At 40.9% G+C, this 27,752-nt stretch overlaps 1 protein-coding gene and 1 pseudogene across 6 annotated transcripts in view; one reads left to right on the top strand and one right to left on the bottom strand.

Annotated features, from left to right (window-relative positions):
* Nucleotides 1-1,690: 1,690 nt before the first annotated feature.
* Znf75a (zinc finger protein 75a) overlaps nt 1,691-27,752 on the top strand; it is a 43,243-nt gene continuing 17,181 nt past the window's right edge. The window contains exons 1-7 of one of the 6 annotated variants that reach the window (XM_023711821.1): nt 1,691-2,103; nt 3,826-4,335; nt 5,756-5,945; nt 6,600-6,691; nt 7,596-7,722; nt 12,418-12,528; nt 12,940-15,540. In XM_023711821.1, the coding sequence (XP_023567589.1) occupies nt 3,931-4,335; nt 5,756-5,945; nt 6,600-6,691; nt 7,596-7,722; nt 12,418-12,528; nt 12,940-13,619 (1,605 nt within the window). In that variant the 5' untranslated portion in view covers nt 1,691-2,103; nt 3,826-3,930 and the 3' untranslated portion in view covers nt 13,620-15,540. Of the gene's footprint in view, nt 2,304-3,825; nt 4,336-5,755; nt 5,946-6,599; nt 6,692-7,595; nt 7,723-12,417; nt 12,529-12,939; nt 15,541-27,752 lie in introns of those variants that run through there. The other 5 variants (XM_023711820.1, XM_023711822.1, XM_023711823.1 and 2 more) reach the window with 5 other exon arrangements.
* LOC101579246 lies at nt 22,302-23,835 on the bottom strand (annotated as a pseudogene).

Below are 27,752 nucleotides of genomic sequence, written 5' to 3'. Positions count from 1 at the left end.
CGACTCAAGCAAATTCTTGTTATTATTGTCTTTACTCTCACTTTTGGAGTTGGGAGATGGAATAGGAACTTGCTTCGTCCACTACATGCATGGACCTGGTATTGCAGTATCTCCAGGAATGGTGCACCCTCTTGGGGAAACCACCTGTGGTCCAAATAAAAGCTGCCTGCTTCACAACTATCTGCCTGCCTGCCTTTCTATTGCCCTAGGCTTTTGGGGATGAGCTGATTTCTCCTCTTATACTAACCACCTGCTTGCCCTGCCCTGGCCTTCTTGTGTTTTGTATTCCTGATCCCTACTCTCACCCATCACGCTCAAAGGGACTGTGCCCTTGCTTCTCACCTCCCCCTTTTCCTTCTCCCTACTTACATAGTATAGATTAAATATTATTTCTAAAAAATAAAAATAAAGATTAAGATCTATGCCTCAGAGAAGTATAATTTTTGTCCCAAAGCAAAAGTAGCATCGTTTTTTCATGTCATTTTCACCTTAAATTTATCTAACAACTGCCCTAGAAAAAAGTTCCATCCAGAACCCTCAAATGGTGCTCTCAGTGTTACTATCTTAAATAGTTTTCTCGAGGACAATATCCAGGCAAGCTGATTTTTTAACCTCTTAAACTCTTTCAATGCAGTCCAAATGTGTAAAAATGTACTACTTGAGTTCAAAACTATGTCGTTGTTGTTTGTATTTGGTATGGGTCTCACTATGCAGCTTGGACTCACAGTGATCCTACTGTTTGCAGTCTCCCCAGTGTGTGCCACCATGCCCAGTCTCAGGTTGGTTCAGTGGACCTGGGTAGGGTGGGGTGGGTGGGAGTGGAGGTGGGGCCAGCCACCGAACCCTGGGCCCTGTGCTTGCTTAAGCAGGTGCTTAGTCCACTGAGCTATCTTGCCAGCCCTTCAAAAATCTATGTTCTTACTCTTCCTTCTGCCTGGCATCTATCTCCACATTCTGCTGCCTGTTTTGGGGGGGTTTTGTTTGTTTGTTTGTTTTTGCTGTACTGGGAATTGAACTTGGGACCTTGCATTTGCCAAGCGCTTATGCCACTGAACTATCTCCCTTACCCATCCTACTTTTTACTACTCCGTGTTATTTATGAAATTGCTTCAGACCTTTAGGTACAAAAGCACAAAGTACATTTAATTAATAATCTCTAGGCTGAGATAAATTGACATTAAGAAAATTTGGATGTCACCAAAACCCAAAACGCTAAGATTCATATATATAGTTCAGTACATATTTATGGAATGCCTACTTCACTCAGGTGACTAGTTTTAGGAACGGTAACAGAAGCCCTACATTCCAGTTTAGCAGGGGCACTGGTAATTTTTTATTTTATTTATTTATTTATTTATTGGCAGTGGTAATTTGTATGTTCCTTGGGGCTGGAGAGATGGCTCAGTGGTCTAAGGCACCTACTTAGAACAAGCTTGGCAAAGCATCCGGTTCAATCCCCCAGCACCACATGCCAGCCAGCCCCGCCCCCTGGTGGGCTGAGCTGGCCACACACACACACCACTCTCTCTCTCTAATAAATAAAATAAAATAAAAATAAATTATAATTTGTATGTTCCTGGGCAAGTCATTTCCCAGGTGTCAATTTCTGTATTAAGGAAAAATACAAATGGAAACTATTTCACAAGTTAAAACCTACCTCCTAGGAAACAGGTTGTGAGGAACGCACCAGGCAAAGCAGAACGCGCACAAAAGTCTCAGAGGTCGTCCTTCTCGATCAAGCTGGGCACCACATAGTTTCTTTCTCCATGAGGCTGCAAGGATCCTCACCACGTCAGCTGAGCAAACGCTGGAGAGGTGCACAGTGCTGAGCTTGCAAGAAGCGGCAGCCTTACCTGTCCAAGGTCTGACTAGAGTGAAACAACAGACCGTGACGCCAAGTGGCGGGGCCGCACGCTTGGTAGGGTTAACTCATCTGCCCTTGGAGCGGGCTGCTGTTCCCAGCAGGAAGGGCGCGCAGGGCCGAGGCGCAGTCGCATTGGCTTCTCAGCTACAGCAAGGGGCGGGACCGCGCGAAGGCCAAGGGCGCGTCACTTCCGCTTTGCATCCGCGCGCGAGCCCCAGGCTTCGAAGGACTAGCTGGGGGTGGGTGCGTCGCGGATCCAAATAGTGGACTGTCGGAGTGAGAGCTTGTGCCACCAAGCCGCGGGCTCCACTCGCTGGCCGGACTTAGAATGGCTCAGGTCGAGAGCTGCTCTCGTCCGAGCGGCGTCTAGCCGGGCAGCGGCTCACAACTGAGCTCGAGAAAGCAGGAAGTGGCGTTTGTAGGAGTCGAGCTATCTGAGGTAACTGAGAAGCTGCTTCCCTTCGGCGGCATCTCGTGGCGGGCGGGCGACGGGAGGCAGTCCGAGTCTGAAGCTTGACCGACTGGAGCGAGGCCTTCCTCCAGCTCCAGAAGCCATGCTCTGTACCATTTGTGCAAGTTCAGCCCGTGGCCGCGACGGGCGCTCGCTCAGACCCTGCCCGCTGGCACCGTGTCCTTGAGGGCGTCACAGCGTCTGCCGCTGTACCCAGAGAAACTTTCCCGTCCTCACTGACCTTCTAGTCGCCGGCCAGCGTTGCCACGGGAGGAGGGATCAGTGCAGCTCCTGAGGCTGCGGATGAAGCCCAGAGGTAGAACGTTTGCCGGGCGTGTAGAGGCCTGGGTCCAACCCCCACATGCACAAAAGTAGCAGGTTCTGCTGATGCAAAAACAGGAAGACTCCCCGTGGCCTCCAGAGTGGAAAGGGCAAAAAAGAGCGTGCCATTTCTTTCAATATTTGTGCCGTCCTCTGTAGCTTTTAGTTCATATCAAGGAGCTTGAGGCTTACAAAACTCTAATTAGCCTCACTTACAGGTCTAAAAGACCTTTGAAGAAATACAGAATAGGCAGAAGGATCACTTTAACCACCACTAGCTCCCTTTTGGCAGTGCAGCCGAGAGGCAAGGCCCTCTGTTTGATACCGTGTGTGTGTGTGTGTGTGTGTGTGTGTGTGTGTGTGTGATAAAACCCAAAATAACTTCCTATTCTCATTTAAAAAAACAAAACTCGACATCATATAAACAAACAGCTGTGATTTTTTTGCCCTAGATCAGATAAATTTAAAATTGTGTGTAAATCTGCAGAGTGATGAGCCCTAGTTTTTTTAGTAAGGAGATGCTCTTTGAGAAAAACGTGGCTACTTTCTCCCTAATTATTTACCTCCCTCTTTGGTTTCACCATCTTCGCTCTCCAGCCACTGTTCATAGAATAGACAGGTACATATCAAATATTCCATAAGTAGAACGTTCTTTTTTTTGTTTTTTGGTATTTTTGGGACAAGTCTCACTATATAATACGGCTTGGCCTTGAACTTATGGCTGTCCTCCCATTTTAGCCTTCCAGGAGCTGAAATGACAGTTGTGTACCACCACACCATGCTGAGAAGTACTATATCTTTATATGCAGAAGTCTTATAGAAGTTGTCCTCCAGCACAATGATCTATTTCCTTGTTATTCTTCCCTTATAGGAAAAATAGGATAGGAAGCACACCAATTAAGTCTGGATATTTACGAAACTCCTTTCAGGTACAGAAGTTACCAATTTCCCAACTACCAATCTTTTCTGAGTTGTTAAAAAAAAAAAAAAAAAAAAAAAGCAGTGTCATCAGTTGACTTTTGTCTTCTCTGAGCTGTGTTGAACTTTGAGTGCTATAAAAGGAGAAGAGGCTTGGCAGTTGATCTTAAAGGCAAAGCAAGACAAGATCCTTTCTCCCATAATAAACAATAAATGTGAGGCTCATGTGAATTTCTTGCTGATATGAACTTTTTTCCTACCTGGCCCTTAGGAAGAAGATACTTTTATTTTGTACCAGACCAGTTAGTATCTCACTTGTCAAAAGAGGCACCAGTGAGGTGTCAGACACAGGAGCAAAACTTGCTAGAGCAGAACAATGATGGTTGATCTGAAGGTGGTTGAGCATTTGGACCCTCAGATCAGGGCTCTGTGGGAAACTAAGGAACCTGTGGCAGAAGGCTCTAGTCAAAATACAAAATGTCCACAAACAGACAGTCTTGATCCAAAGAGCTCCTGCTGGTACTTCCGGAACTTCTATTATCACAAAGCAGCTGGACCCCGTGAGGCTGTCAGCCAACTTCAGGAATTATGTAATCTGTGGCTCAGACCTGAGATCCACTCAAAAGAGCAAATCTTGGAACTTCTGGTACTAGAACAGTTCCTGACCATCCTGCCGACGGAGACACAGACCCAGTTGCAGAAGCACCATCCACAAAGCATCGAGGAGGCTGTGGCACTGGTAGAACACTTGCAGAGGAAATCTGGTCAAAGGAGGAATGGGGTGAGAAGAAAGAGTACTGAAATGTATAGTGAAATAGAATGAAGGTGGATATAATGGGGGTGGGAGCAATTATTTGAAAAGTGATAAATTAGGTCACTTCTTTTGTTCCTTTAAGATAGTTAAGGTGGGATTTGAAACCTTAAGGACACAAGAAAAGTTCTGCCAGTTCCAGAGATCATGGCAGAGATTTCTCTTGCTTGAGAGAAAAAGAATTGAATTTTGCCTTTGGAGCCAATGATGTCTTGACTAATGAGATAAGATATATAATGATCTTGCTGACAGGAAATTTTTTTTTCAAAATTTTATTGATAAAAGGAAAATTTTTATTACATATCTTAATTTTTTTTTAAGAGAAGATGACAGAATAGAAAACTATTAATGAAAGGATTTATATCAAGGGAAAAGGCCACACAAGGCAATCAATACAGTAGTCCCTTGCTATTTCACATTTTGAGTTTTGTGGACTCACTGTTTCACAGGTTTTCAAAAAATACTAATTATTTATTATGGATTTTTTGCTATATGATGGGATTTTGCAGTGTTATACAGTATATATATGTTAAAATTATGTAGGTTTACAAGTTTAAAAAATGGTTAAGAACACTGGAAGTGTTTTTAAAGGTGGTGGGAGAGTGAGATAATTCAGCAGACTAAAGCACCTGCTTAGGCAAGCTCAGGAACCCGGCACCCCATGCTGCACCATCCCCGCCCCCAGGGCAGGCTGAGCCAGCCAGAGACCTACACACCTATAATCCCAGTGCTGGGGAGGCTGAAAACAGGAGGATCACTGAGTCCAAGCTGTGTAGTGAGACCCTGTAACAACCAAATACATTAAAAATAATAAATAAAATAAAAGTGTGGGAAAGGTTTATAAAGCCTCAAAACATATAAAATACTGAAATAAATATTACTACTTGGTTGCTTTTCACTTATCACGGGGATGTCTGGAGCGTAACCACAATAAGTGAGGGATCACTGTATAATACAGTGGGTAACTTGCCCAACACTGGTAGTGGCTTGGATTGAACTCTGAATACAGATGTGACTTTCTATGTTGGAAGGATGGCAATAGCCAGAGGTTTTAAAAAATAAATTTTATCTAAATTTTCCTAGATTTGTGGATAGTTTCCCTCCCTCCCTCTTTCCCCCTTTCTTTCTCATAGTAGTGAGGTTTTACATTTACTAAAGTAAGAAAAAAAACATGCTCTGTAAAGCGAGTTCAGGCAAACTAAAAATAGGAAGAAAGTACACTTTGCAGAGTGAGAACAGACCTACTATGAAAGATAAGGCCAACATCTCTTGAAGTTCTTTTGTCATTATTAGTCTCATACTTCCTACAGTTTGAGGTGTAAATGTGTTCCTCCTGCTTATACCTTCCCAAAGCAAGTTCTGTGGTAATAAGGATGGGGATTATTTCTAGGTTACAGCTCATGAGCTTGGAAAGGAAGCATTGGAAGAAACAGCAGAGGCTCCAGGTTTCAAGCTTAATCCAGTACAGTCCCAAACAGAGGGCATATTTCAGGATAAAGAATTTTGGAATACATACAGGGGACAACAACAATGGCTGAACAAGAGTACTCATAAGGAAACTGAGCCTGTATATAAGACTGGTAAGGAGCTTTTAGGATGGGTAATTTTTCTTCTGGAAACTGCAACTGTAATTTATTTAGCCAAGATATGATTTGTTTGGCATTTTCTGTATAGCTCTGGATTTGTAAAAGCAGCCCTGATGGCAGTTATGATGTTCCCTCGGGCAGTAATAGAGTGTACCAACTATAAGTGAAGATGGGCATTGGCTTATGATGTAGAAACATTGAGACCACAGAACCTTGATAATACTATCATGAACTCCCTTCTTTCGAAAAGGAGAAAGGAGAAAAAGGAAGTTTGGGGACAGCTTCGCCATAAAATAAAGAATGACTTGAGTCAGAAATGGGCTGTTTGAAAAAAGAACTGGGCTAGTAGTGGCAGAAAAAATAATAACTAATTTTTTGCCTGACTCAAAAGAGTTTATAGTCTTTATTTATGAGAAAAATAAAAACGGATTTTATTTCTCATGACGACTAAGGAAACTGTCAACTGGGAAACTGGTTCTATGAGCTTGTGAATACTTCGTTCTTTTTTGTGACAAAGTCACTTCTGACATGACACACACTTGTAAAGGTGTCCCATCTCTACTGACTAAATCAGAATCTGCATTTTAGAAATGAGTTCAGGATGTTATTAGAAATGAGCAGTTTCCTCTGGCTCTTTTCCACCAACAGATGAGCCAGCTCAACAGATTCTATCGTTTCCTGAGCAGACAACTACCAAAGACTGGACAGTGACACCTGAGCTCATCTTTCCTGAGTCCCAGGTGAGCTGTATTTTCTACGTTAGAGCTTTTTCCACTGGCTATGATTCATACTACCTAAAGCAAGCCCTGAGGCATGTTAGACTTACTTGTTCTGTCCTGGGGAACTGGGTTCCTCCTAGGTTCTATGTTGATTCCTTAAGGCCTTTCTGTCTCTCACTTTTTAAAATACAGTTATGTATTTTTAATGATGGGAATACTTCCTGAAAAGAAATCATTAGCTATTTTGTCATTGTATAAACGTAGATAGTGCTTAAACCTAGATCCTGTCAGTCACTTGAGGTCCCTTTTTTAATTTGCAATTTCTTAATACAGTCTAGAGACAGAGTGTATGTGGTTGCTACTGTCATAAAATGGACATAGCATTCTATAATAAATTTTTGTTATAAGCAGAAATATATTTTAAAATAATTAAAGTATGATGCAATAAATACATAAACCAGTAAGTTTATTAAGTACTATGTATAGTATTGTACTACACTTTTGCACATCAGCATCACCACAAACAGGAGAAACACATTATGCTATGATGTCACTAAATAATAAAATTTTCGAGCTCCATTACAATCTGGTGGAACCACTATTTTATGTGTCCCATCATCAACTAAAATATCCTTACATGGAGAATGTCTATAATCATGTGCTATTGATTGTTTTAGGGCTGGGCATGGTGGTGCATGCCTGTAATCCCAGCACTTGGAAGGCTGAGGCAGATGAATTGCTGAGAGTTGGAGGCCAGTGTGGGCTACATAGTGAGTTCAAGGTTAGCCTGAACTACACAGTGAGACCCTGTCTCAAAAAAATAAAAAAAATTTATTGTAGTGCTTGGCCTATTCTATAGTTCTTAGCCAGGTGATTAAGCTGACTCTAGTGGTAGGTCCCAAACTAAGTCCATTCTCTTTCTCAGAGTTTGTTGACATTTGAAGAAGTGGCCATGTATTTTTCCCAGGAAGAATGGGAGTTACTGGATACCACTCAGAAGGCTCTCTACAATGATGTAATGCAGGAGAATTATAAGAATGTCATCTCTATAGGTAATTATTCTCCCTGCCTTTGTTTTCTGATTTTTTGTTTTGTTTTATTATGGGTTTTTTTGTGGTTTTTTTTTTTTTTTTTGCTTTTTTGAGACAGGGTCTTGCTATGTATTTCAGGCTGGTCTTAAACTCAACTATGTAAGCCAGGTTGGCCTAGAAGTCATGGTAATCCTCTTTAATCAGCCTCCTGAGTGATAGGATTATAAGCATGCACTGCAGTGCCTAGCTTCCCACCCTTTGTGTAGAAGTTGGGTCACATGTTGCATTCTTGACTTACTGGGAATGAAATCTTGTGAGCCTCATGCTTTTTGTAACTGATTGGCTCTAGCTCACTGGTATAGGGAAGGGGAAATGGATATCCAGATCACCTATTTTTTTCTTTTTTGTTTTTTCCAAATATAAGTTATTTCTTATCCTACAGGAAATTATCATCCATTCCTCTTCCTCCAAATCTGTTCTTCTGTGTCTTTACTCAGTAAAGCCACCACCACTACCCAGTTGCTCAGAGCAGAAAGTGTATAAGCATTCTTTAATCTCACTGTTATAGTCCATTAGTAACCCATTAGCAACCCAATTGCTCAGGGCAGAAAATGTATGAACATCCTTTAGTCTCACCTTCTTATCCCATTAGTAACTAATTAGCATCTTTTTTAAACTCCACTTTCCCATATATCTTGAGTCTAGCAATAACATTTCTGTGAACTGTTAGCTTCGTAGTATAAGCTGGCATCATCCATAACTAGTTAGCTTTCTGACACTTTGCCTGTACTCTTCTTAGTCTGCTTACTGTAGAGCAACCAGAAATTTAAAAGAAAACCTTGCGCAGGGACTGGGATTCGATTTCTGGCACAACATGCCACACTGGCCCTATCCCCGTGTGCGCTGGGGTGCCACCAAGAACAAAGACCCAGTGTGGTGGCCCACACCTGTAGTCCCAGCACTTGGGAGGCTGAAAACAGGAGGATTATTATAAATTAGAGCTGCATAGTGAGACCCTGTACCAAATACATTTTTTTAAAAAACCAAACACTTTCCTGCAGTAATTTCTTAAATTCAAAATAAAATTTAGATTCCTTACTTTATGACCCTACTTGATATGGCCTTGTGTTATGCTTTTTTGTGCCCCTGTTCACTCTTCGGTAGCCACATTGGTTTTCTTGCTGTTTCTTGACACTAATGTGCTCTTTTTACTTTTTTTTCCCTCTGACCAGTACTCTTTCTTTGCCACATAGTAGAAAACTCATTTTTAAGTTTCCTCCCAAATACTGTTTTTCTCAAAAAAGACTTCTATACAGCCTCATTTAAAATAGGCTTTCGGGGCTGGTGAGATGGTGCAGTGGTCTAAAGCACCTACTTAGAACAAGCTAAGCTAAACAAAGCACAGGGACCGCGGTTCAATCCCCAGCACCACATGCCAGCCAGCCAGCCCCGCCCCTTGGTGGGCTGAGCTGGCCACACACACACTAAATAAATAAATATTTTTTAAAAAATCATTAACACAAAAGAGTTGCCTTTAAAAAAAATAAAATAAATAAAATAGGCTTTCAAGATTAAAATCTTAGAATTATTTTTACTATCTTTAATTTTCTAGTCTTTTTTTTTTTTTTTTTTGCGGAACCGGGGATTGAACTCAGGCCCTTGCGCTTGCCAGGGAAGCGCTTATTCCACTAAGCCATTTCCCCGGCCCTATCTTTAATTTTCTTCAAAATAATTTCCTGAAGTTATTTTGTTCATTGGTAAATTGACTATACCAATAGAACTTCATGAAATCAGGGGACTGGGACTTCTTTACAACTGTATCCCAGCCCGTAGAGCAGTGCCTAGTACAACCTACTCAGTATTAATTAATAGTATTGAACCCAGGACCTCTTGCTTGCTAGATCTACTAGCATGTGATCTACTACTGAGTTATATCCTTGGCTCCAATAAATTTTTATTGAAACAATGAGTGACAGATACATGCCACACTGGGCAGCCTATTCAGAAAGGATCTGCCTATTCCTGGATTCCTCTAGTTGGATGTGAAATTGAGTTATGAGAAATCCTGGGGCTGGGGGTGTAGAACTCATACAATGTCCATGTACTCCTCTTGCACAGGATGAGGATGTGTACAAACTAACAATCTTGGCTCTCTGCTGAGTCACTTAAACTTCTAATCTTCTCAAGTTGATGCAATATATTAACCAGTACAGTTCACCCCTTGTCAACTTGGCAACCAGACATTTCCTTAAACCAGTTTCCAGGGGGGGAGATGGCTCAGTGGAATAAGCACTTCCCTGGCAAGCACAAGGGCCTGAGTTCAATCCCCGGATCTGGGAAAAAAAAAAAAAATTTAGGCAAAAAACCCCCCAGTTTCCAGGTACATAGACATGCTTATTCACATTTTACAACTTGAACATTGTATTACATTAGAACCATGACATTTTGCCACTGCCCCCTCAAAGACTTATGCACATCCCTTTATGCAAAAGGCACTTAGTCTATCTGCAAGAGTTGACAAAGTCCTAACAGTTTCAGCATTGCTAAAAAGTCCCAAGTCCCAAAATCTAAGGCAAACTCTTAGCTGTGAGCCCCTGTGCAAATGAAAAGTTAAACAGTTACAACATTCAAAGGCACAAGATAAACATCACCATTACAAAAGGTATACACAGTAGGATACAAACCATTGGGATCAAAACAAGTTCAAAATCCAGAAGGGCAAACAGTAAGTCCTGTAGTTCCATATGGAACATCCTAAGCAACTTGTAACAAGTTGTGAGCTTCAAAAGCCTTACATGGCTCCACCCCAATGGCATTTCTGCTGGTAGCTCCCATGGCTTTTCTCTGGGGCTGGCTTTGCTCCCTCTTCGTATTTTCTCACACAATACAGGTTCCTGGCTTTTTCAAACTTCTGGGGCTTCTACAGAATAGGCTTTTCACTCTCTGCTGCACACACTGCTCTCCTATGGGCACACTACCTGGCTTCACAGAACTTCTGAAATCTAAGTGGAAGTCTTCTTAACCTCAGAACTCCTGCATTCAGAATGCACCTAAAAACAGTGCCATGTGGATGATGCCAAGATCTGCTGCCAGCTGGAGCAGTAGCCAGGCTTTCTTTTCTCTTGGCCATAGGGGTTCAGTGCCTGGATTGCTGAGCACTCTGAACCTGATTCTGAGGAACAAATTCTCTATGCTGGTGCCATTCTGAAATCTGGTGTGGCCACTGCCTCCATTCTGGAACATGAGTTTCTTCAGTTTTCTCCTCAAAGCAAAGTCTGTCACCCTTGTGATTCTGAGACTGCAAAGGGTGAGAACCTGCCACCTCCTATGTTACCCTTAGGACATCTTTTCTACTCTCCTGTTCCTCCTGGGCAGTGGAGATCTCAGCTTTATCTTTGCAAGTCACAGCCTTCCTGACACTTCCTTTCTGGCCAAACTCACAACATTTTGAGTCATCCTTTTGGGCACTTTGCTCTTGACTCTCAACATGTATCTGACTAAAAGCCCCCAACAGTAGCCATGCCACTGCCTCAACATTCAAGTGCCTTGAGATTTCTTTTGCAAAATAACTAGTCCACTGTGCTTAATCTTAGTCTCAGGCAAAGTCTCTGGACAGGAGCAAAATGCAGACAAACTTTTTTGCCAAGCCAAAACAGAAATCATCTGGAGTCCAACAACCAATGCAGTCCTTCCCAGCAGAAAACTCCCCCGCCTGGTCTTTATAGGCAGGCTTTCTATCAGCATTCTGGGCTTCTGAGCTCTGACCAGAATCTCCCATACAGAAGAGCCAAAGGCATTCCAGCTCTTCACTAGTAGGTGACATCTCCAAACCTTTCCTGTCTCTTCCCAGTAAGCCATTCCCAAAAGCTTGTAATCCACATTGTCAGGTATAGTCACAGCAATGACCCCACTCCTCTAGTACCAAATTCTCTTTCAGTTTTTACTTATTCCTGGGACAAAAATACCTGACACCCAAAATTAAGGAAGGAAAGGTTTATTTAGCTCACAGTTTGTGTAGGTTTCAGTCTATACTCAGCGGCTCCCAGGCAGAGTCGCATATGGCAGAGAGCAGCAGTTCATGGCAGCAGAAAACAGCGAAGAAGCAAAGGGAAGGGCAGCAGCTGAGGCTTCTAGCCAGCTTCTCTCCCCTCCTTATATTATAAACAAGTTACCCTGTAGGTGGTGGTGTAGAACTCACAGATGTCCATGCCTTCCTCTTGCACAGGATGAGGATGTTTACAAACTACGAATCCTGGCTGGGTTGAGTCACTTAATTAAACTTCTAAATTTCTCAAGTTGACACAGTGTGTCCACCAGTACAATACCCAAGTTGTCCTTAACACTGGCTCTGTTATACCTAGTCTTATTGAGGATGGATCCTCTTAGGAGTTATTGGCCATCCTATCTTTCTTACAACCTCTGCAAGTTTGTTTTCTCCCTTGGTCAAACATGGGTTATTCTTAGTGGAAATGTGCTATGGGTTGATATATATATATATATATATATATATATATATATATATATATATATATTTTTTTTTCTGTACTTTGCATGTTCACCCATAAATGCAATGTAATAAAAACATGATAGTGAAACTGAGAATCTATTCATTTCATCATTTGAGTAACAAACTATAAAAGTATCTTTTATTCCTAAATAGTCTGAGATTCGTAGGACTGGTAAGTTATAATCCTTGATCTAATTTTTATTTCACAGCATTATTTGGGCTCCCCAAACCTAAAGTGATCTCCTGTCTAGAACAAGGGGAAGAGCCATGGGTTCAAGGGTCCTTGGATTTCAAAGACACTCCCAGAGAATCACTTACAGGTAATTACACTGTTGGAAGAAGAGGCATGTGCTTTGATGCAAACCTGTATAAGGACTTGCATTTTAAGATTCTGTTCCTCTCATGGTGGCAGTTGTGTGTGAGTATGTGTGTATTGATTAGGATTGAACTCAGGGCCTTGCCCTTGCTAGGCAGGTGCTGTATCACTGAGTTACTTCCCCAGCCAGTTTACTTTTTATTTTCAGATAAACTTGCTAAATTGCCCAGGCTGGCCCCAAATCTGTAATTCTTCCACCCAGCTTCTCAAGTAGCTGGGATTACATGTGTTTGTTACCACTCCTGCCTTCCTCTCTCTTTTTAAAAAATTAATCATTGTTGAATTTTCCTTTCCCAATCTTGTGGTTTTGTTGTTCTGGGATATGTACAGCTGATTCTTCTGTTTATCCCTACAGAGTTAAAGCTAAGAAATGACACTGAAAATCATCAGTCTGTATCCCTTTCTGCCTTAGCCACACATGCACCAAGAGTCATAGTATCAAAACAGGCCAAAGTGAATGTTTCTCAGCAAAAAACAAGCAAAGAAAACCATAATGATATGCACAGGGTGGGGAAGTGCCACAGAGATCTTCCAGTAAAGAAAAGAAAGAAACTGTCAACATGGAAACAAGAGTTGCTGAAACTCATGGATCTTCACAAGAAAGACCATACAGGAGAGAAGCCTTTTAAATGCCAGGAATGTGGGAAAAGCTTCAGAGTTAGCTCTGACCTTATTAAACACCAAAGAATTCACACTGAAGAGAAACCATATAAGTGTCCGCAGTGTGATAAGAGGTTTAGATGGAGTTCAGATCTTAATAAGCACTTAACAACACACCAAGGAATAAAACCATATAAATGTTCATGGTGTGGGAAAAACTTCAGTCAAAATACAAATCTTCATACACATCAAAGGACTCACACAGGAGAGAAGCCCTTTACATGTCATGAATGTGGGAAAAAATTCAGTCAGAATTCTCACCTTATTAAACACCGAAGAACCCACACAGGTGAGCAGCCTTATAGCTGTGGTGTATGCAAGAGAAACTTCAGCAGGCGATCAAGTCTTCTTAGACACCAGAAAATCCACCGATAAAGGGAAGTGTATCCCCTGTCCTCATTCTAAAACAATTCAACAAGTGGAACTTGAATCCTGTGAAGTGCAAATGTGCAGAATCATGAAGCATGAAGAGTTTTTTCATCATTGGAAAATTTAGGGATATAGATACATTGTTTCACAGGAAAAAAAAAAGATTGTTTGTTAAGGATATGTTAGCTATAGTACTTTCTGTTTTTACTTTTAGCTGTCAGGGAGTTCCTTAGCAACAAAATGTTCTAAGACAGTAGTGGCCGACTTATGGCACATGTGCTAGAATGGACTGTTTGTTATTATTGAGAGCCCTAAAAGGTTCACCATCACTGTTCTAGCAACACTGTGAATAAGGCAAAGGCTGTTTTAGGATTCTACTTGGAAAAATAGTAATTTTAATTATAAGTTGCAGAAGTCAATGAGTCTTCTGTGAGAAGTAAATATTGTTGCTTTTGCACTAATCTTCATACTCTAGAAAATCATGATAGAAATATTTATAGCACAGTCTTAATGTGTTTATGTTTAATTGAAGACTATTGTCTTAACAGCTTATCTATTTTAATAGTCTTTGCTGGGCAGAGATTAATTTATTCCTAGAATATTTTCCAACAGCTAAATTGGATACTCTCTTTTGTCTTTGAACACTGTTCACAAAGTTGAACATCTTTTGAATTCTTTCTTACACTTATTAGCAACTTGAGCTCTTGAATCCTGTTAACATAATTTTTACTCTTATGAAATAATTTATTTTACCACTAGGTAATCTGGCAAATGTACTAATAATGCACTATTTTATGTCTCATTGGTGATGTTTAGGAAATGGGGAACATCACTAATGAGATACAGAAACGGGTTGGAATTTATAGCCATTATTATATATTAGATATAAACAGTTTTCTGCAATAAAAGAAGCTAGACTTTTTAAATCTCAAAATGTCAATAGATACAGCAGCCATAAATACTAAGACTTAACTAAGGCATGAAAGAAAATTTAAGTGTTTACGATCAACTTTTCATTTTTATTTACTTTTTAATTTGGCTTTTGTTTGTCATTAAGGATGAGTGTTGTATTTGTATAAAAACTGGGATGTGCAGGATTCTGTTGATTACTTAACGTGACTGAGCATCTAGCCAGGAGATTGAATTCCCAAAAGGAAAAGTTTGGAAACTGATGGCTGATATTAAGCATAGATAGGCAAATCAAAAAACTGTGTTTTTTCTTACTCAAAGGGAAAGCTGATCAGCTGAGTCTACCTATCTTTTCTATCCAGGAAAGTATTTATAGCAATCTCAGGTGATACATTTATTATGATTGCTGATGGTCTACAGTATGTGGATTTTCTTATAATTTACCTGTTTAACTACCACAATGACTCAGGTGTTTTACAGTTTGAGAGTGTAGGTATACCAGGAAAGAGGTAAAAAAAAAAAAAAAAAAAATTGTTTCTCCCAAGTCATCTATAAATGAAATTAAGGCTCAAAGAGTTATGTAGACATCCCACAAACCCATTACTAGGTGATCTGTTAGCTACTACTTAGTTTTATCTGTTAGATAGGAAGGGAGGACTAGTAGGATCAGTTTGTCTTGTTGTGCCTGTACAACCAGCCAAATAACGTTGTGTTTCAAAATATTCCTGTTTCTTGATTGGGTCCTGAAATTATTAATTTTCTTTATAAAATAGAGATAACAGTCAACTTGGTTTTATTCTAGGGATTTGATGGACTGATGAAAATAGAGCACCTAAAACAAGGCCTGGTCTTAACATTTAACTCAGTTTTATTCTGGTGATTTATGAATTAATGAAAGTAGATCACCTAAAACAGGGCCTTGTTCATAGTAGATGAACAGGGCCAGAAACTTAGCTCAGTGGTACAGTTCCTGCCTGGAAGCGTGAGACCCTGAGTTTGATTCCTGGTACAAAAAAAAGCCAAAACAACATGTAGTAGATGCACAGTTAATATGTGTTTCTCTCCCTTTCCCTTTCTTCCCAATGATAAGTTGGGTGGGCTGACTGGAATGAAAAACAAATGTGTGTGTATTGCAGTTCTGGTCCAGAGTGGAACACTTGTGATTATGCTGTGGTGATTTGACCCTTGGTTTTGGTGCTTCATGTAAATTGTCACAGGAACCACCTAAACTAATGGTCTGAAGTTCTCAGCAATTTTATTTGATAAGTTATATGGTTTTATTTTTTTCAAGGCTACCTGATGCTGGTACATAGAGCAACCTCTCAGCCTTTGATCTTGGGATTGTATCTCTTTTCACAGGACATAAGTGGACTTCTTGCTGACACTATATTGACTCTGTTAATGTGAGAGTCTGTTGTTTCCAGCCACTGTACTATACTGAAGCCACAGCAAATAAGAGACAAAAGTACGTTCTTTAGCAGTTTGTATTCTAGTGAACAGAAGAAAAGGAGGTAAAAAGGAAAATATTTTTTTCCTTGCTATTTGCAGTAAGACTGGGTCATGAGATAAATTTTGTTTTTTGTTTTTTTGTTTGTTTGTTTGTTTTGTTTTGTTTTTGCTTTTATTTTATTTTATTTTTTTTGATAACAATAAAATTCTTCATAGGAAAATTTGCATGGGTTTAGGATGTTTTTGTTTTTTGATACAGGACTTCACTATGCAGTTCAGGCTGGCCTTGAACTCCTTTTGTAGCCCAGGCTGGTCTGGAACTTGCAACAATCTTCTTGCCTCAGTGATACAGGTTTTGTTAGCAGGTTGTAGGCAGAAGCCTCACTTATAGGCTGAAGGTTTTTATTCATTGGTACAGGACTCCTTTCATGTCTCAATCATGGAAACATACCGTGTAGCCATAAAGTGAAGCAACTAGTAATACTGAGTTCCCACATGAAGAGCAGCTATTTCAAGAGTCCCCAGCTCTATAATGGACTTTATGGGAATGAGAAATAAATGTTACTTTAAATCATGAAGACATTGGTGTTGTGTGTTTCTGGCCTATTTTAGTAGAGAGCTTAGATATGGCCAGTTGAAGGTGGCCTTCTATGGAGGGGCAGGCGCCAGGAAACTCAGGACCTTGTGCTTGCCAGGCAGCTGCTGTGTCACTGAACTGTATCCCTGGCTCTACACTTCTTGAGTTTAGGAAAAGTTTCCTTTTCATTCCATCTGGACTTTGGCTCTCAAAAGAGATCTAGCTTCCCCTGGGCACTTGACAACTGGAGACCCTGAAGAGCTTACAAAGCTAGTTCTTTTCTCCCTCTGTGCCCCAGTATGTCATACGCAGGCATTTTTATTGAGGTTTGGGTTAGGAATAGGGTACATGATGCTTTCCATTCTGCAGATTTGGATAACTGCCTCTGTCACGGCTTCTATGAGTCATGCCTCAGAAAACATCAAGGCATAGGGCAAAATAAAATTTGTCTGGACTGGTAAAGAGAAGAACCAGCTGCTCTTCTTAAGCTAAGAGAACATGTGGGAAGAAGTTTAGGCAGGAAAATGAGTAGAACAGTTGTAGTGCCCAGGTGAGAAGCCTCATTGGGAAAGTCCTGACTTACCCACTGAGAAGCTGCATAGTCTTACAATATTATTTGCACACAATTTGAAAGAAGAGATGTCTAAAACTTCATTACAGGAATAAGAAAAATTTACTTTAAAAACCTGGGCTCATACTTAATCATAAGTACCAAAGCTCCCGCAAATATGTCCTTAAACAACCAGATTTCTACTACAAACCAGGTTACTTATTGTAGTTTGTTCAGATAGCAGTTTTACAGTGACTCCAGTGTTATTTCGCTCTTACATTGGTCCAATTGACCAACAAAGTAGGTCTATTTCCAGGCCTAGAGTTTTCCTTGCCATCACCTTGGAACTTCAAGGTTATCATGAAAAACTCAGAAATCTTTTAACTGGAATGGGAGGACAAGAGAACTTAGAATCAAATCTCAACTAAAACTAGACTTTTTTTTTTTTTTTTGTCTTTTTGAAATAGAGTTCGCTATGCAGTTCAAGCTGGCCTTGAACTCACTTTGTAGCCCAGGCTGGCCTCAAACACATGGCAGTCTCTTTCCTCAGCCTCCCAAGTGCTAGGATTATAGGAACCTATCACCATGCCTGGTACTCCTAGGGTTTCTATTAGCTATTGGAATGAAAGAGAGCAGTGATTTCAATTTCCCTGGAGAGTTTAAGAGTACAAGCCAAACATCCTGTTAAATCCAGATGGATAGTTGGTATAACAAAACATTGGACAAGGAATGGCCCTTCATATGCTCATGAATTCCTTTAAGGTCTTAATCTTCCTTGACCAAAGAACATAGGTATAGTGACAAAGCTCCAGTTAGAGGCAGACCATCTAGTCCCTGTGGGATGGGAACTTGAGAGGAGGCTCTGCTTCCTCCCAGTGAACTTCCATCCCATATTGCCAGAAGTCCACCCATGTACTCCCTTAGCCTTGTTGGTCTTGGTTGTAGGCATTTTTCCATAGGCCTGGCACGAAAGACTGTTCTGTGCCATTTGTAGGTCTTACTGTTTTCTGGTTCTGACAACTGAACCACAAATACTGCTCTATCATGGAGCGACATCTCTGTGATGGCCTAAACCCAGACTCTTAGCATAAGTATTGCCATGATAAACTTTAGCTGACCCAGAGTTGTAAAAACAAACCTACATGTGAAACAAGTAACCATAAGGAGGGAATATACCCTGAGAAAGCACTGACCCTAAACAATAACCGGAAGAAAAGTAGCCAGATGTATAGCAAGAAAAAAAAATCTGTTTGAGAAGCAGGATGTATGCTAATCTGAGAGGCAGAATACATTTTTATTCTGTTTGACAAGCAGGATATATTACATATTTTCTTTGTTTCTCTGTATAATCTTCATGTTCTCTTGGCACCGTTTACTTAGACTCTGAAACAAAGGTCTATGCTGACGGTTGCTGAGCTCAGCTAATAAAAGACTTCAAATTTTAATTGGCTACTTGGATTCCTATATTGATTACGAACCCACAACAATCTCCAGTTATTTTAAAGATTTTTATTTGGAAACATGGCCTTGCTAAATTTCTCAGGCTTCCCTCAAACTTGTAATCCCTCAGCCTCTGCTGCCTGAATAGCTGAAATTACAGGTGTCTACCCCTAGGTCCAGCCACATTGACCACTTTTATACTTTTTGTATAGGTTTTCTGGGACACTGAAGCATCTGACTTGGTATTCTGTTTTCCTTCATGGATGCATCTTTCAATGGGCAATGTTATGGGGCAATACTGAAATACTTCCTATGATCATGCATCTATAAGTATTCTGCCCTGTATGGTTCATCAAACTCCTTCATATTACCAAATGTAGTATCCCCATTTATCTCCTATGAAAAGAATTTAGCTCTTGCATTGTGTTTCAGACTTAGGACAATTATCAGAATTATTTATTTTAACCATAGTTTGAATGATGAATCTCAATTTGCACCATTCTCATCAGTATTAGAAAAGAAGTAAGCCTCATAATGTTTGGATATAATACTCTTTAAAAAGAAAAAAAAAATTTAGCAAGGAAGGTTACTGTTGGTTTTTTTAAACACTAATAACTATATTTCCAGCACCATGATTTCATACCATGCATCTGCCCATGACTTACACAAACAACTAAATTTAAAACAAAATAGTAAAGGATCTTTAGTGTTCACAAAGACAAAAATGATATTAATGTCAGGATTTTTAAAAAATGATTCCTGTCTGTATAATAAGTAGGCCTTACCTGGTTTCAGAACTATCTTCCTTAAAGGAGAAATGCATATTTCCAGTCTTAATTTGAGTTAGGAAGTTCTACAGGCTTTTCTTGAATCTTTCTAAAGCCCCTACAGTTTAAAATCCAAACTTTCACAAGGCTTGTTCCTGACAGTTTCAATTCAGTCGCTCCTGCTTCCCTTATCTTTCCCTCTTGTACAGATAAGTCTATCTGCTCTTACTCTGAACACTTTATTTCTTTCGTAGCATGTTTCAACATCTTAGAATTGTTTGCTTACTTGTCTTTGCATCTATTCAAATCATTAGGAGGACAAGATGTCCATTTTATGCAGCCTTGTGTCCTAGGGGACAGAGTCACCCAAGTGTTAGCTGTAGTTGCTCAGGGATCTCCCTTCTTCAAGTGTCTGTTGCTAAACAGAGACGTGATGGTTGTGCATGATATGGCCTTGAAGTTCACCAGGAGAAATGGATGGGCAGAGCATGTAGTTCCTGTGAAGGACCTCACTGAGAAATCATGTTAGGGACATAAATTTCTAAGGCCATCATTGGCCTTAGAAAGTTGTATGAACTTTCAAGCTCAGAGTTTAGAGAGCTTTATTCTGAAAAAGACCAGATTCCATGTACACTCTGGGAAAAGTTCCTCCACCCAAGGTTTTCTTGTCTACCAGCACCCATCTCTACAATGTCTGCCACTCAGGACTACCAGTAGCAGACCTGAATTCTCAAGCAACAAGAATGCCTTATTTAAGGTCTGTTAATAAAAACTCCAATCCTTAGATAACTGCTTAGAGTTAACTGGGGATCAGGCCTTCATGTCTCACTTGTCCCTGAACACAGTCTGGGGCCTAGGAACATTTCCACATTCTAAGCTGTCAGGCTCAAAGGAGTATAAGAGAGACACTGGCAGGAGAGATGTAGAAAATGTTGGAAACAGACATGTCTTTGAGGAACCTAAACTCCCCAAAATCTTTACCTCCTCACATCTGTGCTACAAATGCATTAATTTTCCTGCAACACTACATACTTTATCACTATTCCATTTGTGAAGTTTCAAGAGCACCCTAGTTCTCATGTGTTTAATTTTTTAGATTGGCTTCAACTTTCCATCAGCTGAACTCACCCTATAGATAACCTTTAGTTTTTTGTTTTGTTTTGGGTTTTTTTGGTGGTACCAGCGATCGAACTCAAGACCTTGCACTTGCCAGGCAAGCACTTATTCCACTGAGCTATCTCCCCAGCCCCAACCTTTAGTTTTCTTTCTTTGTTCATTTATAACCTAAGCTGAGACAAGCTGCTAATATTTTGTAAAAATAGACTTTCCTTGGGTAGAAATAGGACTGTAACAAAAGGAAGGAAAATTAAAAATAATTAAAATGCAGCCAGGTGTGGTGGCACACTCCTGTAATCCCAGCACCCAGGTGACTGAGACAGGATTGCCACAAGTTCAAGGCCAGCCTAGGCTACATAGTAAGTTCAAGGGTAGCCTGGCTTCCATAGTGAGACCCTGTCCCAGAGGTGGGGGGGAGATGCAATATGTGTATATCAATTCTCCATCACAAACATACTTTTTTTTCATTTTAGCAGTTTTTAATTAAAAGTTACATGTTTTATTTAACTTTTAAATAAAAGGAGGACTTTATTCCTGCATCTTCTCCATTGTTTCTTCCTTGTATTTGCCCTTTTCCTTTCCTACTTGGCGAGACTTGGCTTTCTCTTCCAGGATCTTTTTGTGGTCTTTCTCTCATTTTAGCCTGGTGGTAACCACCTCACTGGGGTGAATGCCCATGCAGACAGTTGTGCCATTTGCCTTTTCCCACTGCCCCCTTTCAATGTAGATGACATACTTCTTCCTGTAAACCTGGACTATTTTGCTGATCTGCTGACCTTTATAGTGTCCTTACACAACCTGAACTTCATCATCCTTTCAGATGGGCATAGAGCGAACATTGTATTTCTTGTCTCAGCTCTTTGGAAAGAGGAAAAGACATAATTTTCCTGAGAAATATGGGAAGGTGCATTGAAATGCCTTTTATGGTTTTTGCTTTGGTTCAAAGTTACAAAAGGATTTAACTTCATTTTGATCGCTGCAACTCCAGTAATGGCTGCAAAATAAACATACTTATTTTATTGGTAGGGTTTTTTGCTTTTGTCTTTTTTATAATACAAGCTTTTATTTTATTTATTTTTCATAATTTTATTGATAAACAAATAGCAATGAGACAGTTTCAAATCAAATCGCTAGGATAGTTTCAGTAATTAACACACTGCATACCTTCTTCTTAGTGGTTAATTGCTGTACAAGATGCGGACTTGAGATCCTATTTACAAACACCATAAGAACAAATCATTCTATTCATTAAGAGAATGTAACTATATATCTATCCTAACCACTTTGAATACACAGATACAAAGTGGACATTCATCTGTATACCCTTTTTTTGTTAAGTTCCGTTATTTGAATATTATAGGTGTGTAAACTCAGCAAAATCTTCTAAAAGAGTCCAGTAGCCCATAATAGCATTGGGTCTTCTGTTTAACTGGCAGTGTCAGAAATTGTTGACCTGAGTCCCCCACAACTCAACATAATAGCATGGTTTTACTTCCTATATTTTGTCTTCATACTTTTCTACTGGATGGTTAAGACCAAGGTAAACAGGACCTATGCAACAAGAGTTGTAGCTTTTGGGTCTGAGAAGGTCAGTGAAATCCCCTCAGGATTTATCCTGAGATCCTGTACCTCAGATTGTAGAACCTTTGTCAGTGTCAGCCATGTGGATGTTTTTGTCTTTTTGAGACAGGGTCTTGCTCTGCAGTTCAGGCTGGCCTTGAGTTCATTTTGTAGCCCTTGGTCTTGAACTCCCAATGATCCTCCTGCCTCAGCCTCCCAAGTGCTGGAATTATAGGCATGTGCTACCTCACCTGGCTAAATATACCTTTTTTTTTTTTAATATCAAGTGGGTACCAGGCACAAAACACCATACAGAGGCCCTGCCCATCCCCAAACCAGTCCACTTAAGCTTCTTTTAAAGTTTTTGTGTCTGTCCAGGGTAACACATGGGGATAGAGCCTGGATTCAATCCCAGAAGGCAATTTCCCAAGTCCTTTCCATAATCAGGCCATAGGAAGGAATAGGCTCATGCAAGGGTCAAGCCAGTTGGGGATGCAAGGAATGTGGGCACGGTGACCCTGTGAAATGCATGTGGTCCAAGAACCAGTCAGCCAAGGCAGGAATTGCAGGATGAGCACTCCTTATAGTTAGGTCTTCTGCAAGCAGATCCTGGTCTCTAATCTGTAGACCACGCTTCTCTCAGAAGAAGTTGGGACTACTGGGTCCAGCAGGGGGTTAGCAGTACACCTGGAGTAGGGATGCCCCTGATGAGTCCATGTTGGTGCCCTGGAAAGATTAGTTGTGGCCAGCTGGATACCCTGTGGCTCCAAATGGCCTCAGCCTCCTGGTGATGGCATCTGCTGTCATCTTCTGGGAGCTCTGCACTGTCAATTCATCTCGGCTGAGGCCTGAGCCCACCATGGTCTCATGGCCACTGTCTGAATGAGCAGCAGTGGGGGCAGCAGCTTGGGCTGAGTGCCCCTCTGAAGTCTGTGGATAAGTGCGGCCTTTTCAGATACTGATGTGAATGATGCCTCATACCAGGCAGCCTTCGGCATCCTGCTTGTCCAGGTGGTAGTCCTGCTTGATGCTGTTGATCAGGTCTGAGATCTTACTGGTGTTCTCCAGGAACACAGTGTCTGATATGTACTTGGCTAGCTCATCAGTCTGGTGGATGCTGAATAGCTCAGTCAGCTTGAAAATGAGCACATCAATTTCCCAGCTTGATATGGAGCCACTGCCTATCAGGCAGAGATATCTGACTCATGGAAAGAGTCGTACTCCTCAGAGCCATGGGGACTTCTGGGAAGGGTTTTAGGCAGGCTGTGGCGCATGAGAAGGGGCTCTTCCAGTGGCTCCTTATAGCAGGAGTCTGCATCAAGATTTGGGGAGGTGATGCTGCCATAGGGGTACATAGGGATGCCTTTGAGTTTGACATCAGGGTAGCTAAAGCTGTTTCCTATGGTATACTTGAGCCACTGGTTATCCCTGGTGGGTATATGGTCAGGGCTAGGGGGTACCCCATTGTGCTCCCTAGACCAGTTAACTTCACCAGCCCCCTTAACAGAGTCCTCAGCAGACAGGCAGGAGCTGCCGCCCTGCACATAGGCCCCACAGCACTGGAGACAATCTTAGCAGTGGGGGAAGCAGAAGGCAGCTGGGCACTAGTCCCACCCCCAGGGCTGCCAGAGCAGGCAACAAGTAGGGGGTCAGTGGCTGGCTCAGTAAAGCTAGAGATGAAGGTAAGACTTTCTGGCCCATGGTGGCCAGGGTCCTCGGGGTCCAGCCTATGGGTACATCAGCCTGGTGGAGGAGTGGGTCATTGTAGGTCTCCAGGCATAGTTCTGTTGGCTGGTCCCAGGGTCCTAAGCGAGCTGGCCCAGATGATGGACGAGGCTGTCCTAGTCAGGGCATGACTCACTGCATGCATCTGTGAAGACCAGGGTTTCATTCCCGGCAACACTGGAGCACATCTTGTGGGAGCTAAACATACCTATTTTAAAAGAAACTTAAAAATACCTTAAGAGCCAACCAAATAGCGGATTAAAGCGCCTGCAAGCAGGCACAGGGGCCAGGGGTTTGATCCCCAGGCCTGCCGTGCCAGTCTCACCCCCAGGGCACACTGAGACAGCACACTGAGGCAGCAATTGAGACTGGGTGTGGTGGCGTGCACCTGTAATCCAAGCTCTTGGGAGGCTGTAAACAGGCAGCTCCCTATGAGTCCAATCTAGTAGTGAGACCCTGAACACTCTGTAGACCCTTCCCTAAAAATTAAAAAAAAAAACCCTTTAAAGTGCATTTTTATAGTCAAACAGTTAAGTAGATAGTACATACACTTCTACCTATTCACACACACTCCTTCCTTCTCCCACTAGCAATATCCCTCAGTTGAGTGGTACATTTCTTAATAATGAACATAAGCTGATACCATCTCTCAAAGTCCATAGCAAGAAAAAAAAAGTCCATAGGTTACATGGGGTTCATCTTGGTGTATATTTTACAGGTTTTGAATAATATATGATCAAATATATCTACCTGCATATATCATGAAGAATAGTTTCATCACCCTAAAAATCTATACATAATCAGCTTCCTATCACCTCCACTTCTTGGCAATCTGTCTAACATTTTGCCTTTTAGAATAGCATATAGTTGGGCCGGGGAGATGGCTCAGTGGAATAAGCACTTCCCTGGCAAGCACAAGGGTCTGAGTTCAATCCCCGGTTCCCCCAAAAAAAAAAAAAAGAATAGCATATAGTTGTAACCATCTAATACGTAGCCTGCCCACATTAACTTTTTGTTTGTATTTGTACTGGGCATTGAATCCAAGACCTTACATTGGGTTATATCACCTTCTTAAAATTTTTTAAAATTTGAGGTCGGTCTTTATTAAGTTGCTCATTTTACTGGGCTGGGCTTGAGTTTATGATTCTCCTGCCTCAGTCTACCAGTGCTGGGATTACAGGCATGTGCCACTTAACCTGTCTTACATTAGCTTCTACCATTTAGTAATATGCTAAGCTTAATGAACCTCTGTGTCTTTCCATATCCTAATAACTCATTTCTTTTTAGTGCTGAATAATATTCCATTGTCTAGAAATATTACTGTTTATTCATTTACCTATTGAAGGGTACATTTGTTGCTTCTAAATTTTGGCATTTATAAATAAAGCTGCTATAAACATTCATGTACAGGTTTTTTGTTTTCTTTTGTTTTGTTTTTTGCCTGAACATAAGTTTTCAGTTTAGCTAGGCATAGTGGCACATGCCTATAATCCCAGAACTCAGGAGGCAGGAGGATTGTCATGAGTATGAAGCTACCCTATGCTGCATAGTTCAAGATCAACCTGAATATATAGCAAGATCCTATTTCAATTAAAAAAAATTAGTTTAAACTCATTTGGGAAATAGTAACAACCACTACTCCTGTATTGTATAGTAAGTGTATGTTTAATTTTCTGAGATACCATCAGGCATTACCAGAATAGCTGTACTGAGGTAGGAGATAAGGGCATGTTACAGTGGCTACACAATCTGCCATGACCTGTTGATCACAGAGACCTGCTAATCACTGAATTTAAGACATGCACACAGAACAGCTTCCAAGCCCTTTACCTGATACCAATCAGGGAATGCTGTCTTCAGTTCTGGCACAAGAGCAAGTTGCATCCTTAACATGATACAAATCTTGTGACATGAGATTGATCAAGTTTTTGATGGGACAACTTATCTCTGATGTCAGAGCAAGGGATATAAAAGATGATGTCTGGAGGGATCTGTTAGTTTCAGTGTGATCCATTGTACCAGCAGAGAAATGGCAGGAATAAGGAAAAGATAGACAAGAAGACAAGAACTGGGTTAAGTGATGGCTTGTCTGTCTGGTTGGTGAGATGACCCCCTGAACAATGATATGGATGTTCATTTATATCTTTGGAAAGTTGGTAACACGTGACACAAGGTTGCCTAGTGACTAATAATAGACATTAACTAGGCAGTATGCTTATCTCAGGACTGAGGTAGGTTGTCAGCTTTAGGCACTGAAGCCTAGTCTCACTTTCACACATTTGATCAATTTTCCAGCTTCCATGGCTCCCGATATATCCCCCGTGTGTGTGTGTGTGTGTGTGTGTGTGTAGATGGGTGTTCTGTTGCAGTTGGAGAAGCTGTGTTTAGAGAACTCTTTAGAAGACCTTAAAGCTAGTCCAAAGACTTTTGGTACTTGAATTCAGCAATGTAACCCTATATAGTCTAATAGTCCATAATAATAGTGAGTTATCAGTACAGCTGGTATTTGTCAGAAGTTGTGACTTCAGTCTTTTACCGCTTAGCATATTAATATGGCATTATGTTTTGCATCTTATGATTACACTTTTCTGCTAGATGGTTAAGACCAAATTAAAGCAACACCTGTATAAATACAAATTTAACTTTTGCTATCTGATAAAGTCAGTTAACCTCCTCAGGATTTACCTTGGAACCATTTACAGCACCTCTTAGATCTTCTGTCAGTGCCAGCCATCTGGATGAGTTATGGCCATTGCTTGACCAATTTGCTTTCTATGAAAGCCTGAGAAATTTTTTTCTAAGTGGCTCTCCTTGGGCATATTATATATTATCAGTTACTTTCCTTTGTGGCCCCATATCTCCTTTGTTGAAAACTTGAGACTTGGGGGCCTGCCCCTTAGCTCAGTTCTTTAAGTGGCTGCTTCAACAAAGCCGTCAGGCTGAGGTTGCTGTGGTTCGATCCCCATAACTCAAGCCAGCCAGACCTGCCCTGAAGGCATTGGGAGAAAAAAAAAAAAGAAAGAAAGAAGAAAGAAAGAAAGAAAGAAAGAAAGAAAGAAAGAAAGAAAGAAAGAAAGAAAGAAAGAAAAACTTGAGACTCAACTGAGCTACAGGATGTCACAGCAGAGATTCTCTTTTGTCCTGAGTCCTCGCTGACCTTGAAGGACTAAAGCCAAAATATTGCTAACATTTTAGCCCATCTATCTCTCTAATATTTGGTTTCCAGACTTTAGTTGTTAAATAATCGGAGTTTAATAACATTACCCTGTAACAGCGGCAGTAATCTTAACATTACTATCTATCTGAATATCACACACCTTTAACATAAAATGGAACTGTTATTTTCTAACAACCATAGGTAGTCTAATATTTAAATCACTATAAAATTTTTTCATTTATGTATTTGGTACAGAATCTTGCTACACATCTCAGACTCATAGTATTCCTCCTGTTTTCAGCCTCTACAGTGTTGGGATTACAGGCATGTGCCACCATGCTCAGACTTGTTTGCTGGCTCAGTGTGCCCCAGGGTTGGGGCCAGTGTGGCATGCGGGACTGGGGATCAAACCTTGGTCCCTGCACTTGCCAAAGCAGGCACTTAGAGAGCTTTCTTGCCAGCCCTTCCATAGAATTTTTTTTTTATTGTTTTTGTTTTTGTGTGTTTGGTACAGTGTCTCACTACACAGCTTGGACTTGTAGTGATCCTCCTGTTTTTAGCCTCCCCAGTACTGGGATTACAGGCATGTGCCACTATGTATGGACTCAGTGACCAGCTCAGTGTACCCAGAGATGGGGCTAGCATGGCATGTGGTCCTACAGAATGTTAAATGATAGCAAGCACATATTTTTTGTAGAAATTTAAAAATCAAAACCATACACATTATAGCAAGATAATATGACATTTTGTGGCATACTTAAATTTTCATTTTGAAATAACGTTTTTAACCAATCATCTCTAATACATAAGAAATTTTCGGGGCTGGAGAGATGGCTCAGTGGTCTAAAGCACCTACTTAGAACAAGCTTAGCAAAAGCATCAGGGACCG

Source organism: Octodon degus, unplaced genomic scaffold, assembly GCF_000260255.1.
Source record: "Octodon degus isolate 3935 unplaced genomic scaffold, OctDeg1.0 scaffold00021, whole genome shotgun sequence".
NCBI classification, from domain to species: Eukaryota; Metazoa; Chordata; class Mammalia; order Rodentia; family Octodontidae; genus Octodon; species Octodon degus.
Note: the sequence above shows the minus strand (reverse complement) of the source record. Positions and strands in the feature narration are given on the sequence as shown.